Source organism: Telmatherina bonti (genome assembly GCF_933228915.1).
Source record: "Telmatherina bonti genome assembly, chromosome: 6".
NCBI classification, from domain to species: Eukaryota; Metazoa; Chordata; class Actinopteri; order Atheriniformes; family Telmatherinidae; genus Telmatherina; species Telmatherina bonti.
Genome location: NC_136624.1, coordinates 33,642,245 through 33,659,394, shown reverse-complemented (window position 1 = coordinate 33,659,394; position 17,150 = coordinate 33,642,245). Strand labels below are relative to the sequence as shown.

General features: G+C 38.1%; 2 protein-coding genes across 2 annotated transcripts; both read right to left on the bottom strand.

The window, feature by feature from the left end:
• Window positions 1-5,128: 5,128 nt before the first annotated feature.
• Window positions 5,129-12,754, bottom strand: LOC306757418 (phosphatidylinositol 5-phosphate 4-kinase type-2 gamma-like; the record flags this gene model as incomplete). The annotated part of the gene is made up of 10 exons (XM_079242465.1): window positions 5,129-5,209; window positions 5,338-5,441; window positions 5,593-5,842; window positions 5,920-6,033; window positions 8,046-8,084; window positions 8,331-8,477; window positions 9,756-9,905; window positions 10,632-10,728; window positions 12,403-12,500; window positions 12,605-12,754. 10 exons carry the CDS (start codon window positions 12,752-12,754, stop codon window positions 5,129-5,131), a joined length of 1,230 nt encoding a protein of 409 aa, XP_079098591.1.
• Window positions 12,755-14,978: 2,224 nt separating this feature from the next.
• Window positions 14,979-16,295, bottom strand: LOC306757569 (insulin-like growth factor-binding protein 6; the record flags this gene model as incomplete). Its single annotated transcript, XM_079242659.1, has 4 exons — window positions 14,979-15,083; window positions 15,180-15,299; window positions 15,378-15,406; window positions 15,986-16,295. 4 exons carry the CDS (start codon window positions 16,293-16,295, stop codon window positions 14,979-14,981), a joined length of 564 nt encoding a protein of 187 aa, XP_079098785.1.
• Between the last annotated feature and the right edge of the window lie 855 nt (window positions 16,296-17,150).

Here is a 17,150-nt window from a genome sequence, read left to right as displayed (position 1 = left end):
ATACCAGCTCTCATGCACTAACGTAATGCATGTCTGTGATGTGTGCATTTCTTTCCATCTTTCATCAGCGAGCATCCTTCGGTACACTGTCCGATGCTGACCATGCTGCTGTGTTTTATTTAAACTTGTGTATGTTCAGATTTTATTTAACCTAATAAATGATACAGTTTACACCTGACAGGTTATGAAAACATCACATAGGCTGATTAGAATCTCTGGAAGATGCAGCTGTTTCAGTAGAGATTGCATGCCGTTTTACACACGGCCAACATTTAGACATAAAATCCTCAAACTGAGCCTCATTAAAAGCTTCGACTAGCTTCGACCTACTTCTTTCTAGGCTGAAGTCATGAAGTCATTTATAAACCACATTACGGTCTCTGAGGTGGTTTTGCTTTCCTGGGATCTCAAAAGATTTAGTCAATGTTTTTTTTCATGAAAATAAGGACAAAATTACCTAATATTCCAGTATGAGAATATATATATATATATATATATGTATGTATGTATGTATGTATGTATGTATGTATGTATGTATGTATGTATGTATGTATGTATGTATGTATGTATGTATGTATGTATGTGTGTGTGTGTGTGTGTGTGTGTGTGTGTGTGTGTGTGTGTGTGTGTGTGTGTGTGTGTGTGTGTGTGTGTATGTATATGTATATGTATATATATATGTATATGTATGTGTATATATATGTATATGTATATGTATGTGTATATATATGTATATATATATATATGTGTATATATATATATATATATATATATATATATATATGTGTATATATGTATATATATATATAAATATGTATATATATATATATATATATATATATATATATATATATATATATATATATATATATATATAAATATGTATATATATATATGAGTACAAATATAACAGAAAAAAACTGCTACAAATCATGTCTACAACTCTTCAAGTGTGATTGACTAAATTCTTCCAAATATTTTCATTTATATTTTAGTCATTTGATGGCGGCAAGGAGCACCTCAATGTGTCAGTTTTAAGTCTTCCATGGTGTCTCCAGCCATACCCTGATATCCTTCTGTATCTAAGTGTTATTCACCTTTACTGCTCACACAGTAAATTTACTTCAGTTCTTCATGGGAAGATTGCTCTTTTTATTTTATTTGCAGCCATATTATCCATTATATCTCAAACATAAATGTAATTATTACCTTACAATAATAGCTTGATAGTCTTTCCAGTAGCATTATGCATGATGATTTTTTTCTACCAAAAAAAATTTTTTGTCAATAGTAAGTTTTACATACATTATATAAACAAAAATGTTTCTACAAATATACCACGACTGAACAACTAGTTGTTTGATCGACTGCATTTCTCACTATTTACTGAATTTATGCAAAACTAAAGAAATAACTGATAAATTATGTTCCTCAGGATAAAAAAAAATCCCTTTTAGTTGCCGCTGGATAAGAATTTGAAAGAAGCTTCATGTCAACCTACTGCCACTTTCAACAAATCCTGCTTTCACATAAATAAAAATCTAATGATTTCTTAATATTTTAAAGATTACTGTGGGAGGGAAGTTAGAGAGAGGGAGTGGCATGCAGCAAAGACCCCCTGGTCAGGATTTGAACCTGCTCAGGCTGCAGCCTCTGTTCGTTTTCAGTGCAGGCGTGTCCGCTACCACCTGAAGAAGAGTTTATATTCTACATCGGGGTGCTCAGGTCAAGTTCTAAAGATCAACTATCCTGCAACTTTTAGATGCAACCCTTCTCTAACTCACCTGAATCAAATTAATGACTCATTGCCAGGTTTCTGCAGAGCTGAATGATGTGTGAACGACAGAACAGCCATTTTAATCAGGTGTGTTGGATATGGGTTGCATCTAAAAGTTGCAGGATGGTAAATCTCAAGTACTGGACTTGGGCATCCTCTGTTCTACATAATGCATGGGCATATAGGTCATCAAATGTGCGCCGTCATGTGTAGTTTCTCGACTCCATTTACTGGTGTCTTTCCCACAGATTGAAACTGTCATGTTTCTATTAAAACTCCTGTGTTAAAAAAAACTCCTCTATTAAAGCTTTCTGTGCCTGAGGCTCCTGCTATCTGAACTCCAAAAAGGCCGGATTTTCTTAAAAACGGTTTAACATTTACATTTTTCAATTTGTTTTTTTGTTTTTTTATAAAAAGAAGAAAAATCAGGATCAACTGGTTCTGTTAATCGTTTCTAGACATACTAAAGAGCGTGACTGGTTTGCTTTAGCCTCTGTGTGTCTGAATTGTTTGGATGCACCTGCATTTCTCTTCAGTGGTTTGTTCAGACTTTTCCTTTTCCTTCATGGTTTTGTTAAAAAAAAAAAAATAAGAAGGGCACATGCTTTAAAGCACTGCAAGCTCAAAAGGAAAGAAAATCAGCAGCAACAAGGTCACCTCCAGCAGGTGACTCAGCCGTTCTGAATGGTTTTATTGAGGACTGTTGAATGAAACTGAAACATTGCATTAGCAGCTACTTTTTAATCATACTTTTTTTTGTTAGTTTTTCATTTTTTGGGACTCAAATAATACATTTCATTGTAATTGCAAAAAACTACAACCCTTTTGCAAATTACATCTTGGACATGAACTAAGGGCTCAACAAGACCAGGAGTAAGAGAAATACGAGAACAAGCTTTGCTTCCACCTATTATTCAGACATTCAAACTACTTCTAGAAGGTTCGAGCTCACATAAATGTAAATTTCAGCTCTGAAAAGGAAACATACCCACATCAGATAACAGGCTTAATGGTATGTTAATCTCAGTTTCTTATGTCTTACTTCTGACTGGATAAGAAGTTGTGGAATTTGAGTAAATAAATTACTTAATAATTATATCTAAAAGTTAATTCCTCTGTCTTCTTTATTCATGTGCCTGTCCCTGTTTTGCCTCTAATCGTCCACTCAACTGTAAAAGTAAAGTAAAATTTTAATGGCAGTTTTAGGAAGCAGTCCCAGAAATGTGTGCCAGGAGTACTGGGATGGGAGAGGGGACGATATGAGGACAAAGATTAATGCTTCACCACTGAGAATACATTTTAAAGGAATACATGTACAGTTAAATCTGTGCATCTGTAAAGCTTGTAGTGACACAGAACATTGTGATTGCTGCCTCTACTCAGCTTTACTAATTTTCCTGTTGTCTGTTTATTTGGTGCAATAATAGGCTTTAAATATTAGCGGAAATACTTACATATGCATATTTGATCAACTCAAAGAGCATTATACGATTCATGTTTTGTAAAAAGGAAGCTGAAGGTCTACCCCAAGCAACCTGAAATTTCAGGATTTTCTTCCTTTACAGCATAAATATAAAATGTATTCTCATGAAGCCTGCCTGTTGGCTAGTTTCAACCATCTGAAGCAGTGAAAAATGCAGGTGCCTTGAATTCCCAGTGCTCTGACCTATCAGAGCACACTGTCGCTCATAAAGGGAGCATTAAAATAAACCTGGGATGATCATTTCTGCTCATTTAATTCTTATCCTTAACTCCAAATAGGTTGTAATTACTTTGAATAAGGAAGAGCTTTCTCCTGGGGGAAGTGTCCTCCTGAAAATGAGAGGATTTGATAGACCTGTCTTCTGATTGGAGGAATTCTTAGAGGCTTATTTTATGGGCAGACAAAGGGAGTTGTTGTGGTTACTACAACAAAAAGAAAATGGACATGCAACATTTTTTAAGGATGAAAACACCTTGAATCCAGTGTATGCACTCAAACTAGTATCAGTGCCAGAGTATGAAGGTGAAGAGTGCTACAAACTGCCACAACAAAGATGACACTTCCTAGTAACTGTGCTTATTACTTGCAGCAAAATTGTGTCATCTTTAAATGTTTTTCCGTGTACTTGTGTGTTTTTACATACATGGTAAAAGGCCAACATCTACAGCCATCAGCCACAAATGGTAATGCTGGTTAAAGATTCCCTCATTACTACCCAGCGTAAGTCACTAATGGCTTTTCCTTGCAAACAGTATGTGAATGGGGGGGGGGGCAGATCTGTTCCATATTAGGCCTTGCTACTAAAACTGACAACTGTGAAGCAAAATACAGATATTTTGTAACTTGTGTAACAAGCCAATAACATCAAACTGCTTCCATCAAAGCTTGCAGTGTGTTGAGTTGCTGAAAACGTTCAACAGCAAAGACACATTTCCAATCCATCTCAACAAAATACCGTGCTCTGAGGCAGCAGTGAATCATTTCTTCCTTGTGACCCCTGCTTTTAAAAGGCGCTGCAGTGGATGCTGTTCAGTTCAGACAAGGACATCAAGAAAGTATGATGTGAGAGTGGCCAGATTGCTGAAAATGCAGAGCAAGGGCTGCAAAGTCTGGAATAATCTGAGTAATTTGTGTAATATCCTAAAACATGTATATCTAGTTTTTGAGATGCAGGTGACATTTAAGGTGACTGCATGTAGGTTTAATACTACAGATAATCTAGAAAACAGTGAAAAACATCCCTTTGGGTCTTTTAGTTTGACACTTGACAACGATCAGAGGAGAAATATCACCCATATTGTTCGCTGACATTTCGCATTTGCGGTTAACATGAAACAGATGTGTGTGTTCTGAACTGATCCCTAGATTACACATGCAGCTAATTAGATACACTTAAAAGTTTCTAAACAAGTTTCAAGTGAAAGAGAGGAAAATCAGCTTCTAAAAATAAATCATAAATCTTTCCTACAGGCTGTTACAGGTAAATGAATCCTCAATGTAAGAACAAAGGTAAAGGTTTTTTTTATCATCATCACACCTTTGGCCAATAATTTATTTATTTATTTATTTCTATATTTATTTTAGATTCTTTGTAGATTTTATTATTCATCCTTGGAAGCTTCTCAACACAAGACAACAGTGTCACATATTAAAATGAATAGAAAGAAGAAAGTGAACTAAATTTAGTTCCTAAAAGCACATTTTTGACATCCGTCCAATTCCTCCACTTGAAATAAATGCCATCAGACAGTGCAGAAACATATGAAGAGTAGAACAACCCAGATTATTTAGTAGTACATCTTTGATTTTACACAAACTTAGTATTGCACGGGGAAATCATCCTTATCAAATGATGATAAATCCTCAAACTAGGCAACGATCTTAGCCACGAAGTCTTTGAAACGTTTCGCGTACTGCTCAGGGTGAACTGTAGAGATTTCTGCTCCTGCCTACAAAACACACACACAAAACATGATTTATGATGAACAAAACATGAAAGCAACCAAATACTTGTCAGAACAGAGATGTGAAGAGCTCCCGTCCCAGACTATGTCTTTACAAAATACTGATCTCTCACCCCGTGTTTGACAGCCCTGGCAGCGTGAGCAGCTTTCTTCTTGGTATCATACTGCGTCAGCACGTCAATCAGACCCATAAAATACACCTCCCTCCGGGGTGCACCTACAAGGACATTTACAGCTGACATTGATATGCAGGTGAAGTATAATCTTATGTTACGCAGCACAGTGTTGGATGACGTTTAAACGTAGCAGCTCAGAGCTCTTATAACCCACTTAAAGTCACCAGAGAGAACTCAGCTGTCAGCACTCACCCACGGCGCTCTGAATAGCGTACATATCCACATAAGGGTCGAACTCCCCAGGACCCATTGGTTTGAAGGAGTTCATGTAGCCTGCGATACCATGAGGTGAGGTAGAGCACACAGCTACACCCAGGCCATTTTCCTCCTCTTCCTCCTCATAGGACGACTCCATCTCCTCCTCCTCCTCTCTCTCAGCGCGCTCGGCATCATGGATCCCCAGCAGCAGGCTGTAGTCCATGATCCTCATACGTACAAGGAACTGCAGTGACACACACTGTCATACTACAGCAGTCATGGAAATCATGACTGCGTGCAATCGGAGCAACTTTTCCTCACCTCAGTGTCTCTGTTTAGCTTGTCAATTATTTTCTCCTTCTCCTCTTCGCTCACATAAACCTTTTGCATGTTATTCCGAAAGTCTGCGTCTTTATAAGTGGGCAGCTCTTTGACCTGGAAACACACATTCACTCGGATGCTTTTAGCTTCGAAATCATAACATACTTTACCAATTTCCTAGTTTCTGGGACATAAAACTCAAACATTATTGCCCCAAATTTTGTTTTCCAAAGAAATCAGACATGGAAATATCAAAGGTTCCCACAGCTCTTCAGCTGTTCAGACTTCATGTATTTAACCAGATGATTTTTATGTAGGTCAGAGCTGCTGCAGGCCGCACACGCTGCTTTTGATGTTACTTAAAAAGCTCGTTATTGAATGATTTCTCTTTACTTTAAAATCATTTCTGCAACTCTAAAGATTATATTTGTTGCAATACACAAACGATACCAGTTATGCTTAGAAAAATACTTCTTATACTCTGAAGAGTTCAGTTTTTGGTTTGAAGGCAGAACAGCAGCTTGTCAGGCTGAGTACAGCTCTGCTCACTTTCACTCTGATTTGGAGCTTATTAAAGTCTCCTTTTTCCAGCATATAACAAAGAATTATAGACCTACTTTGACTTTTCTTCATTACTAACAGCTTTTGATATCATTCCACCCAGATAATGATAGGACACTTTTCTTTCTTTCTTTCGCCAGATTGACACTGTACCATGAGGGTCGTCTAACGAAACAAGCAAGAAAATAAACAAATATTTTCTTCTTCTGTGAAAACGGGTGAATAAAAAAAAATCTATGGCTTCTCTTTGGCACCCTGGTCAAGGCTTGAGGTTTCACTGTTTTTTATTACTACAAAAAATCTGTTGAATAAGGTTGATGAGCGTTTATCATTTTGACATGATTTCCATCTGCATGTCCTGCTGGTTGGGTTTTAAGTTTCTCCACTTAAAGGGTGTGCAGAAAAAAAAAAAAAAGAAAATCATTGTAAAACCCGTTGCCCAGAAAGCACTTCGGCTGAATAAGAAACATATTTTATAAAACGTGGCTCATTGTGTTTTCTGCCAATTTTACTTTGTGTACTATAAAAGTCCTTTTTGCGCATCGGCCCGTCTCCCACATGAGAGCTTGCATATGAGCTCTCCAATCATGAGGCTTTTCCTTTCAGTGTTGTTTCTCTAGTTTATCTTTGACCTTTGTTTTAAATCCTGCATTTTACTCCCTGTTAAGGGACGCTTACATTGTTTTAATGATCACTTGACCCCAGCAGCATCCATAAATCAGGTACATCTTCTTTTATTTTCAAATCAGTCTGTGAATCTCTTATTGTTACTGTTACAGTTATCCTGCCACTGAGTTCCTGCCTTAAAATTTCGCTCTTTATTTTTTTTTATCCCACTCAGTGTAATGTTCAATATGTGTTGTTGTGCCTGGTGCTTTGTGTTGAAATGTCCTGTTTCATCTTCACCGTGGGACAAAGAGAAACATGTCAATTCCTTTGTATGTCTTTAAGATGTGAAGAAATTGACAATACAGCTGACTTTATCTTTACTTTATTCCTCAACATATAATATGATCTCAGTTTAACGCTGTGTGGCTCGATGCTCTGCTTACATTTTGGATTAATGTGTATGGACTTCCAGCCACTGCAGCATGATTAGTTATATCATGAGAAATGTTTATTTCCTTTTGCATCCTTCCTTTGAACCTTACACATTTAGATCTTCATCCCTATTACTACACAAAACTATGAAGAAAATGCATCTTCCCCTGTAAGATTCACTCTATCATCTTTTCACTTAATCCAGACAAGTTCCTCCTGAAAGCATCAGAGTCAGATTAATGAACTTCTGTTAACAAGTTCTTTATTTCATTCTGGTGTGTTAAGGTAGGGTTACCTATAAAACATGCAGGGCAGGGGGGTCCTGAGGACCAGGAAATGAGAAGCACTGTTAATCAAGTAAGCAAGCAAGTTATTCATATTTTGCAGGCTTATTGCCACTTAAATTTTACTTTCTAACTTTTAGGCTTTTTTTTTTTATTCTGCCAAACGCAGTTTTAACTGCAACTTCTCAGGTATATATATGAAGAGCCTTTCTGACAGCTTGTGCATTAATCTGGTCTCACCCTTTCTTTAAAACTTGCTTCTCGGGACAGCGGGGAGCCCTGAGGAAGGAAAAGACCAGCACTGTCACCTGGAGGTCAGTGTCATACATGTTCCAACAATGAGCCAGTTTGATCAGTATAGATAGATTCATGACTTTTCACAAAGTAGTGACGTTAATTCTTCCTGAATATACATATGTTCTTTTCACTGCATTTGGACAAGATCATTGTAAACAACATTACTGTCAATACTACATGTAACATGCAACACTTTACGGAGTAAATTCTGAAGGATGCAGGATTTACCTTCAGGTCATACTTCCTGTGTATGTGCAGTCTGTGGCTGAACATGTTCCTCATTACTAACAGGTAGGTGTCCTCACTCTCCACAGTCACCCGGTACATGGCCAAAAACTGAGGGAGCAGTGTGCTCCCGTGACAGGTGACAACATGCTAGAAAACAGCAAAAGGTAACGTCACAGCAGCATGAAGCGGCGTGTAAAAGAAAAAATCCTCCTTCCCGAGGATCCTCCATTGGTATGTGACCAAAGCTTGTTCTTCAGATGTAGTTTAAATATGCATGCAGACAATTTGTCGTGTAACTGTGTAATCCACCCTACAGGGCTTTTTAAGCAGCCCTCTCTTCCAAAATAATTTACATGAGATAGATAACAGACTTCTTAAGGAAACTCTTTTAATAGAAGTGAGTTGTTCCCTAATTAGGAAGGAAATAAGTTGATGTATTGTTGCTCATACAGATATTAGAAACAAACAAGACGTAATCTGAGTTGTGCCTGAGCACTAGTGATTATATGGTCAAGTTTGTTTATAAGTCATAAGAAACATACATGATGGCAAAAAAGACACAGTTCATCTAGTACAGTGGTCCCTAACTGTGGAGGTCACCGACCTTCCCCAAGGGGTCCCAAAAGACCACAGTGGGGCTGTGAGGCGTTGGACATTCCCTAAAACTCAATAAAAATTTTTAAAAAGTTGCTCTTTGGGCTATATATTGTTATGCAAATAGAATGTGTTTAATCAACATTAATTAATTAATTACAAAGCCTGTTATCAATTTGATTCACCCCCATTTTATATATATATATATATATATATATATATATATATGTATATATATATATACACATACATATAGACAACAGGATGATCATATTTCTTATGATCATCTAAGGACAATTTAAATACTGGTGAAAATGGTTGAAAATCATTTGTTTTATTTTAAAGCATATTTCTTTGCTTCCACTGCAGTAAAGTGAAAATAAACAATAAAAAGAACTGTATTAGTTGCAATTGGCAAAAATATTATAACACTGTTAACACTGTTATTGGCCCATAAAATATACAATAGTACATTTATCTTTAGTTGTGATCTTTAAACCCTCCAGTTTGAATGTGAAACTGAACAATGCATCTGAGGATACACACTGTTTGAAATTCCAGCATTCATCTTTTAGCTTTGATGCTGACTGTAGTGTCTTTGCCATGGCAACGAAGGGTATTGTATAGGGTACATTTTGTCCTATTATACAAAAAGACTCAAAAAATGGGGGCGAATATGTGAGTACTACAATATGTGAGACCTTGAATATATGATTAAATACACACCTAAAAAAGAAAACTGAAATAAGACAATTCCTTTTTACAGGGGGGTGTATAAACCTTCTGCTAGATAACAACAGTGGTAAATAATCCAGTTTTGTGCAGACCTACCTGATGATACTCAGAGAGGATGTTGTGCATTTCTTCCACCTCCTCACCGGATATTTCTTTCACCACTAAAGTGCGGTCGCACGATATTAAAAGCAGTCCTACACAATTTCCCTCCTCGTCTTTGATTGGAGAACTGCAGGCCAGAGAAACCTGCGGGGGTGAAGAAGAGCATCACAGGTAGCATGTGAATGTCTCCCCCAAAGTTCAGTCTTCCCACAACAAAACCGCAGCACACAGGCAATTTAAAATTTCAGGCTTTCCTTCCTTTACAGCATAAAAATGAAATGTATGAAAATAAATCCTGCCTGGTGGCTACAGTTTCAACCGTCTGAAGCAGTAAATGAGCAGATGTGTTCACTGTGTTCCCAGTCAAACGTGCAATTAAATGTTGCTTGCAAATTCACAAGAACCATATTTTGGAGCAATATTTGGAGCCTCATTCAGCTGCAGTGTATGAGAATATAAAGGCTCATGCACAATGTTTCAGTAACATGACTTTTATAGTTGTTGGATTAAGCGACCCTTAATCAGACTAAGCAGTTCGAATGAGTGAATGAATGACTTTTATAAGTTTAAGCCTTAATGTGTTCACACCCAAAACAGTCTTCCCATAATTGTGAACTAAGCAAACGTGTGTTGTGTGGACTGGTGAACGTCTCTGTGCACCACCTGGCACATGCAAATATTATACAAACACATGCAAATGTAGACGGGAGAAGATCAATAAAAAAAAAAAAAAAAAAGTTGAGTCTCCATGAAAGGGAAATGCTGCAAGAGTGAGAACTGCTTTCATTTTTGTTCCGTCTCTTTCAAAAGCTTTTGTCCACATGTGTTCATTTCTGCCCAATAACAATCAGATTTATGGTGGGTTTATACCTGGTAATCTTGATCCTCAATGCCAAAGCGCTCGCGCAGGTTTCTGAACACCTGTGGACAGTATTCCTTGAATTTAAACTGTCCAGGAAGATTTTCTCTGAGGAAGAAAGAAGTCTGTCAACAGAATAATAATACCTGCGCACTAATTCGCTCTGTTGCATTCCTCACAGTGTATTTGGGATGTTTACTGAAATCATTTGGCTGAAATGTCTTTAGGATACGTGCTGCATTTTCAGAACAAATAACAGTAAAGACCAACTTAAATCACCGTAGTAAAATCCAACCAAAACAGCATTTCTACTTGAGAAAACATAGTTATTGTTTTTTCCCACCTCTCTTAATGAAGTCTTTACACAACCTGGATTCCTGAATGGATTAAAGGATTATTGAGAGCCACTCAGTTTTACTCAATCTGTACAGAAACCGAGTCTTATGGCAGCCACGGTCTTTCACATCTTTCATGAATAAATGTATTTTCTATCCACTTTTCAGAGCGGTTCAGTCAATTTTGACTTCCTTTTGTCTTCATGTTAAATTAGTTAATTTCACAAAACCCCTAACATATTACACAGAATGAAAGGATGCTGCACATCCTCCTTTTGTGTATATTAAACACAAATAATTAGACATTTCTGCAAATAGTGATGAAGTGGTGGCAGTTTGAGAGAATGAAGGCATTGCTTTAAATTTTGTTTGCTAGTTTACATAAGTGGAAGCAAATAAAAAGTGAGAGATGCAAAAATCTGTGCAGGTCAGAGGAAGCAGGATGAAGGTTCCCACAAAGAACAGGCAGAAAGGAGCACAGAGGAGCAGAGAGGAGCAAACAGGAGCAGAGAGGAATAGACAGAAGATGAGGAGTAGAGAGGAGCAGAAATGAGCAGAGAGGAGCAGACAGGAGTGGAGAGGAGTAGAGAGGAGTTCAGAGGAGCAGAGAGGAGCAGACAGGAGCAGACAGGAGTGGAGAGGAGTTCAGAGGAGTAGAGAGGAGTTCAGAGGAGCAGAGAGGAGCAGACAGGAGCAGACAGGAGCAGACAGGAGTGGAGAGGAGTAGAGAGGAGTTCAGAGGAGCAGAGAGGAGCAGACAGGAGTAGACAGGAGTGGAGAGAAGTAGAGAGGAGTGGAGAGGAGCAGAGATGAGCAGACAGGAGCGGAGAGGAGCAGACAGGAGTAGAGAGGAGCAGACAGGAGTGGAGAGGAGCAGAGATGAGCAGACAGGAGTGGAGAGGAGTAGAGAGGAGGTCAGAGGAGCAGAGATGAGCAGACAGGAGCAGAGAGGAGCAGACAGGAGTAGAGAGGAGCAGACAGGAGCAGAGATGAGTAGACAGGAACAGAGAGGAGCAGACATGAGCAGAGAGGAGCAGACAGGAGTAGAGAGGAGCAGACAGGAGTGGAGAGGAGCAGAGATGAGCAGACAGGAGTGGAGAGGAGCAGACAGGAGTAGAGAGGAGCAGACAGGAGTGGAGAGGAGCAGAGATGAGCAGACAGGAGTGGAGAGGAGTAGACAGGAGTAGAGAGGAGCAGACAGGAGCAGAGATGAGTAGACAGGAACAGAGAGGAACAGAGAGGAGCAGACATGAGCGGAGAGGAGCAGACAGGAGTAGAGAGGAGCAGACAGGAGTGGAGAGGAGCAGAGATGAGCAGACAGGAGTGGAGAGGACTAGAGAGGAGCAGAGAGGAGCAGACAGGAGAGGAGAGAAGTAGACAGGAGTGGAGAGGAGCAGAGAGGAGCGGAGAGGAGCAGAGAGGAGCAGAGAGGAGCAGAGGACAGTACTTGTTGTAGAGGTGGTTGATGACTTTGATCTTGCTACTGGCTTTGAAGTCATCTGGAAGCAGCATGACAGGTACAGGCACCTGGCTCAGGTCATTAATCTGCGCATGATCAATGGATTAATAGTTAATACACATTTTTTACACTCAGACTCACATAAACACACGTTACAGACACTGTCCAGCACACACAGCCACATGTATACCGAGTGATTGACTCCCCACATCAGCACGCTCAGCACGGGGTCACTGGCTCGGAAAACCTCCACTTTCTGCTGCACGAAGTGTTTCTTCTTGGTTTTCCTTTTGGGCTTCAGACTGCCCAGAGGGCTGGAGGTGGCGCCCGGGGAAGACATCCGCACTTTCTCAGCTGTCCGCAGGCTTCTTGTTGCCTCTGCTGTGCTGTGTTTGTAAAGCAGACTGAAGTGCGCCTGGTGGAGTTCCTGGTCGGCAACTTCTGGTCGTTGCGCGTCAAAACGAAGCAGCTGTAGAGCCCCCACAACACCGGCAACAGGCAGAATTACACACAGTCTGATTAAAAAGAAAAAAAAGAAAGAAAAAAAAAGAAAAGAAAGAACCAGAATCGACTTAATGAATCTCAGGAATATGTGGCGTAGTTTTAATATAATATTTAAACAATCAGTTTATGACTTGACAGGATAATAAGCAGCTTAAAAAAGCCAAAAAAGATAATTAAATATAGGCAAACAGTTATTCAGATGCTGTTTGCTTTTAAATATCATAATTATCTGGTCTTTAAAATGGAACATCTGTTATTTGTAAAAAAAAAAAATAAATAAATAAATAAATAAAAATAAAAATAAATAAATAAACACCTTTCAATTTAAAAGAAAAATCTTAAGGAAATTCTTTTGATAATGATTATTTTAATAATTGCTTGATTTTTTTTAAAGAATCTGGGACGCAAGTCTCTAAATAATGTAAATAACACCTCAGTTTTACAGCCCATGGCACATTCTTGTCAAACATCTTCATGTTGAAGATGTTTATTTTCAGCCAAAATGAAGAATAAGTGTGTGAAAAACTGTGTGAAATATACAACTTAAACCTGGGAATGAAATACACTTGATCCTATTATTAGTTAAACACATGAGCGCTTCTATAAAGTGAGATGTTTTTGCAGTTTGTTGTCAACAGCAGTTTGTGTTCACACTGTGTGAAGGAGGAAAGACATCAGCAACTGTCACTACACATCAGTGTAGTCTGAGACGGACGTTTTTAAACAATTTGGAGTTCATCATTAAATAGATGATGTGCTACCAGAAAAAAAATCAAGACATTTGTCGCTTGTCAGGAGCAGCTGTATTGCCTACAAACTTCAATGACCTCAAGCGACGTTAAAAAGAGAGGTCCAACAATTTCCCACAATACTGAGAGATTGATGAAATCATTCAGAAGTTACTGCAACAAAAGGTGTTTCTAAAGTTCCCTGAATCGTGAGGTGTACTTTAATTTTTCAGTCACAGCTTATGAATTATAACTCGGTTTAGTCAAATACATAAAAACATATTGTTGTTCAACTGGAACTGTATTTATCTCGTGTTAAGTCCAGCCAACAAGATGAATTTTTGTATTTTTTAAATGTAAACCTTAGGTTTAAAGGAGGGAGACTTTCTTTTTCACATGATGGTAATTCACAAACCATCAAGCTAGAGATGTTGCATGCCATACTGAATGTACACTTTTTCTGGGCATGTATTTATTCTCTGTCCAACAATAGTTCATTTTCAAACTCTCATTTTCCCTCATAAACAATGTCAACAACCTGATCTCAGATAAACGAAAGTAAATGAATAAATGTAAATATATGAAACTTTTTTCTTTTAAAAGTTTGAGTTTTTATTGCAACAACTCAGAAAATAGACAAAAAATGTGTTTTTCAAGAACACTGTCTGCCAATACAAATACTGTGAATTAAGATCTATAAAGATCTCTGGTTTTATTCCCTGCTCTACGTAACAATGCAGTTAATAACATAAATATATTTATATATACAAAAGAAAAAAGCAGAAAAAACATATATGTGGAAGTCAAATGCAGCAGTTACAGGAACACAGTCATAGTAATGTCAAAGTAACAAACAGAAAATACTGACAATGAATAAATCAAGTATTTTACACAAACATACACAAATCAATTAAACAACATAAACCAAACACTTCTTTCTTTTTGCAAATTCTGCTTTTCTCAAAAAATGGTTCGTGGTTTCAGACATTTATGGATTCAAAATAACTTAACTATTTGCAAGTTAATATACATATAAAATTATGTTTATTTATAGATCTTGTAAAGCTGCTACTAAGATATTCTTCCATCCACACAATACATAATCCATATGTGACTGACATTTAATACAAACAGATCAGAAATAATGACAGAGAGACAGATTGAATGTGTTCAGCAGAGGGCGCAAGGAGACAAAGTTTTAGCTGGTTGTGAAACAGATTCCTGTGATTGAGAATAACTTATGAGATGCTGTCTCCGCCTCGTTTTGTCTGTTTGGTGTTCCTTCATTTCTGTCTCATGCTGGTAGCAAAGCATCAGTTTTCTCTGCACGTATCAACAACTCAGGCTGCCTCTCTGCTTGCTGTTTGGAGAGACAGGCATCCCATTCTCATCCACACACCAACACTTCCCACGTTGCTTACCTCGAGATGACCAACACTGCACAAAACAGAACAGGCAGATGGGCAGGCCTTGAATCTGATTTGCAGCTACGTTCAGTCGTTATCAGACGGTATCTTCATTCACAAAACTCACCTGCTTCTTTCTGAAGAAACCATGCTTGTCACAGTTGGGCATGTAGATGTCATGATGGGACTTAAATAAATGGGTGTCAAGACCTTTGATGAGCGTAGTTAGCAGTTTCCGACATGGAGCCTGGAAGAAGAGAGATATGAACTGTGTAAATGTCTGTGTTGATCTCTTGTCATGAATGTACATGTAGAGGATTTTTACCTCATCTGGATGTTCAGTGGGATCTGGGTCTGAGATCACAAAAAGCACAAACATTTGACATGAGCTTCTTTGAGAAAATGTGTATACGATTGCCAACGTTAAGCTTTTTTTTCAGCTTTTAAGAACTTTTCCAATTTCCAATCAGTCTATTTTAGAGGTGTGTGTGTGTGTGTGTGTGTGTGTGTGTGTGTGTGTGTGTGTGTGTGTGTGTGTGTGTGTGCTGGGGGTGCTTTGATCTTACTTGACCAAGGAACTCACCTTTGGGGAAGCCTGATAAATTCCAATTACATATTTCCTACAATTTTGTAAACAATGCAGCTAAAAATCTAAATAAAGCTAATTACAGCTATAAATCCATTAAAAAAAACAACCTTGTGTTTCAGTTCAGATGCAGTTATATTACAAAACTAAACTATCATTACATCAGGACAATATGCGATGACAGAGATGCGCAAAGTTATAGCTGTCAAAATGGTCAAACTAAATAATATATCTGACATACAAAAAAAATTAATAAATTCCTCCAAAAGATTTTTGCTGCATGCAAAGTTACTCATTCATACGTATCATCTTCTGTCTATCCAATAAAAGCTTTGTGTAATTCTTACCAACAATTTGGACCGTTTTAGTTGGGGTAGCACTGCTGGCATTGCTGCAGACTCCTCTGCCCTCCAGCAGGGCACGGAGGGGCTTTGGTTCATCCTTCAGAGGTTCACAACGCAGACCTTGAGAGCAGCTCAGAGAGTAAACACCACAAGGCTCTCCAAGAGCCAGACTGGTGGCATTTAAATCTCCAGATGGCTGAATCTGAGATGGTTTTCCTTTACAGGTGGGACATCCCCTCGGTGCTGTGGTCAGTGGACTTGAAAAAGTTCCCTCCTGGAGGAGTAGCACCAAGATGTTTAAATATAGGAACATTTTACAATTATTTGTTGACAAATAGATCAGACTTCTAAAATATTTGCTATAAATATTCTCTATTCTGTGGGTTTTGTTTTTTTTTAAAAAAAATCCTCAGACTGAAGTCTCTCTCTGTTGTTGGGTAGGTATCATTTCCTCCAACCGAAACAAAGTGATGAGCAGGGACACCACTGGCAGCAGCTTTTAAAGAGTCTAAGGCAGTGTGGAAAGGTATGGGAGGGTGTGTGATGGAGAATGTTGGAATTGGCTCTCATTTCCACACTGCTGAACACACCCCCATTTGACATGACTGACGCATACACAGCCTCACGTATGCTCATAGCTCCTGTTGTCCGTCATCTTGGAGGAGGGTAATGTTTTCTTCACCGACATAAATCACAGGTGATCACTCAGTTTGCTGCTTCATTGGTTTGCCTTTTCGCCCTCTCTGATTGTTGATTATTTATGGAGGTAGTGCTTGAACATGGTCAACCACATGTCAGCAAAGAAAGAAGAATTACAGTTCATGGAATACCAGTTTTAGAATTTCCCATCTTTTGATGCTTACCTTATAAAAAGTCCTCCTGTCACTTCTGGTTGAATAAATACAGAAATAACACTAACTGGAAAGGGAAATAAACATACATCAGACTGAGATTACTAGGCAGGTTAATCAAATCTTACTTCTGCTACATAGAGTGACAGCTTATTCTGAGCTTTCACTTTCTGATGCTTTGTTTACTTAATTCTCTTCTTTTAATCTATTCTACTAAATATGTTAAAAACTGGGAATTAAATTCTAGAGTGACTATCAAAAACAAGTTTAACTAGTAATAAATGTTCATTTTATAATTAAAACTTAAGTATACATAC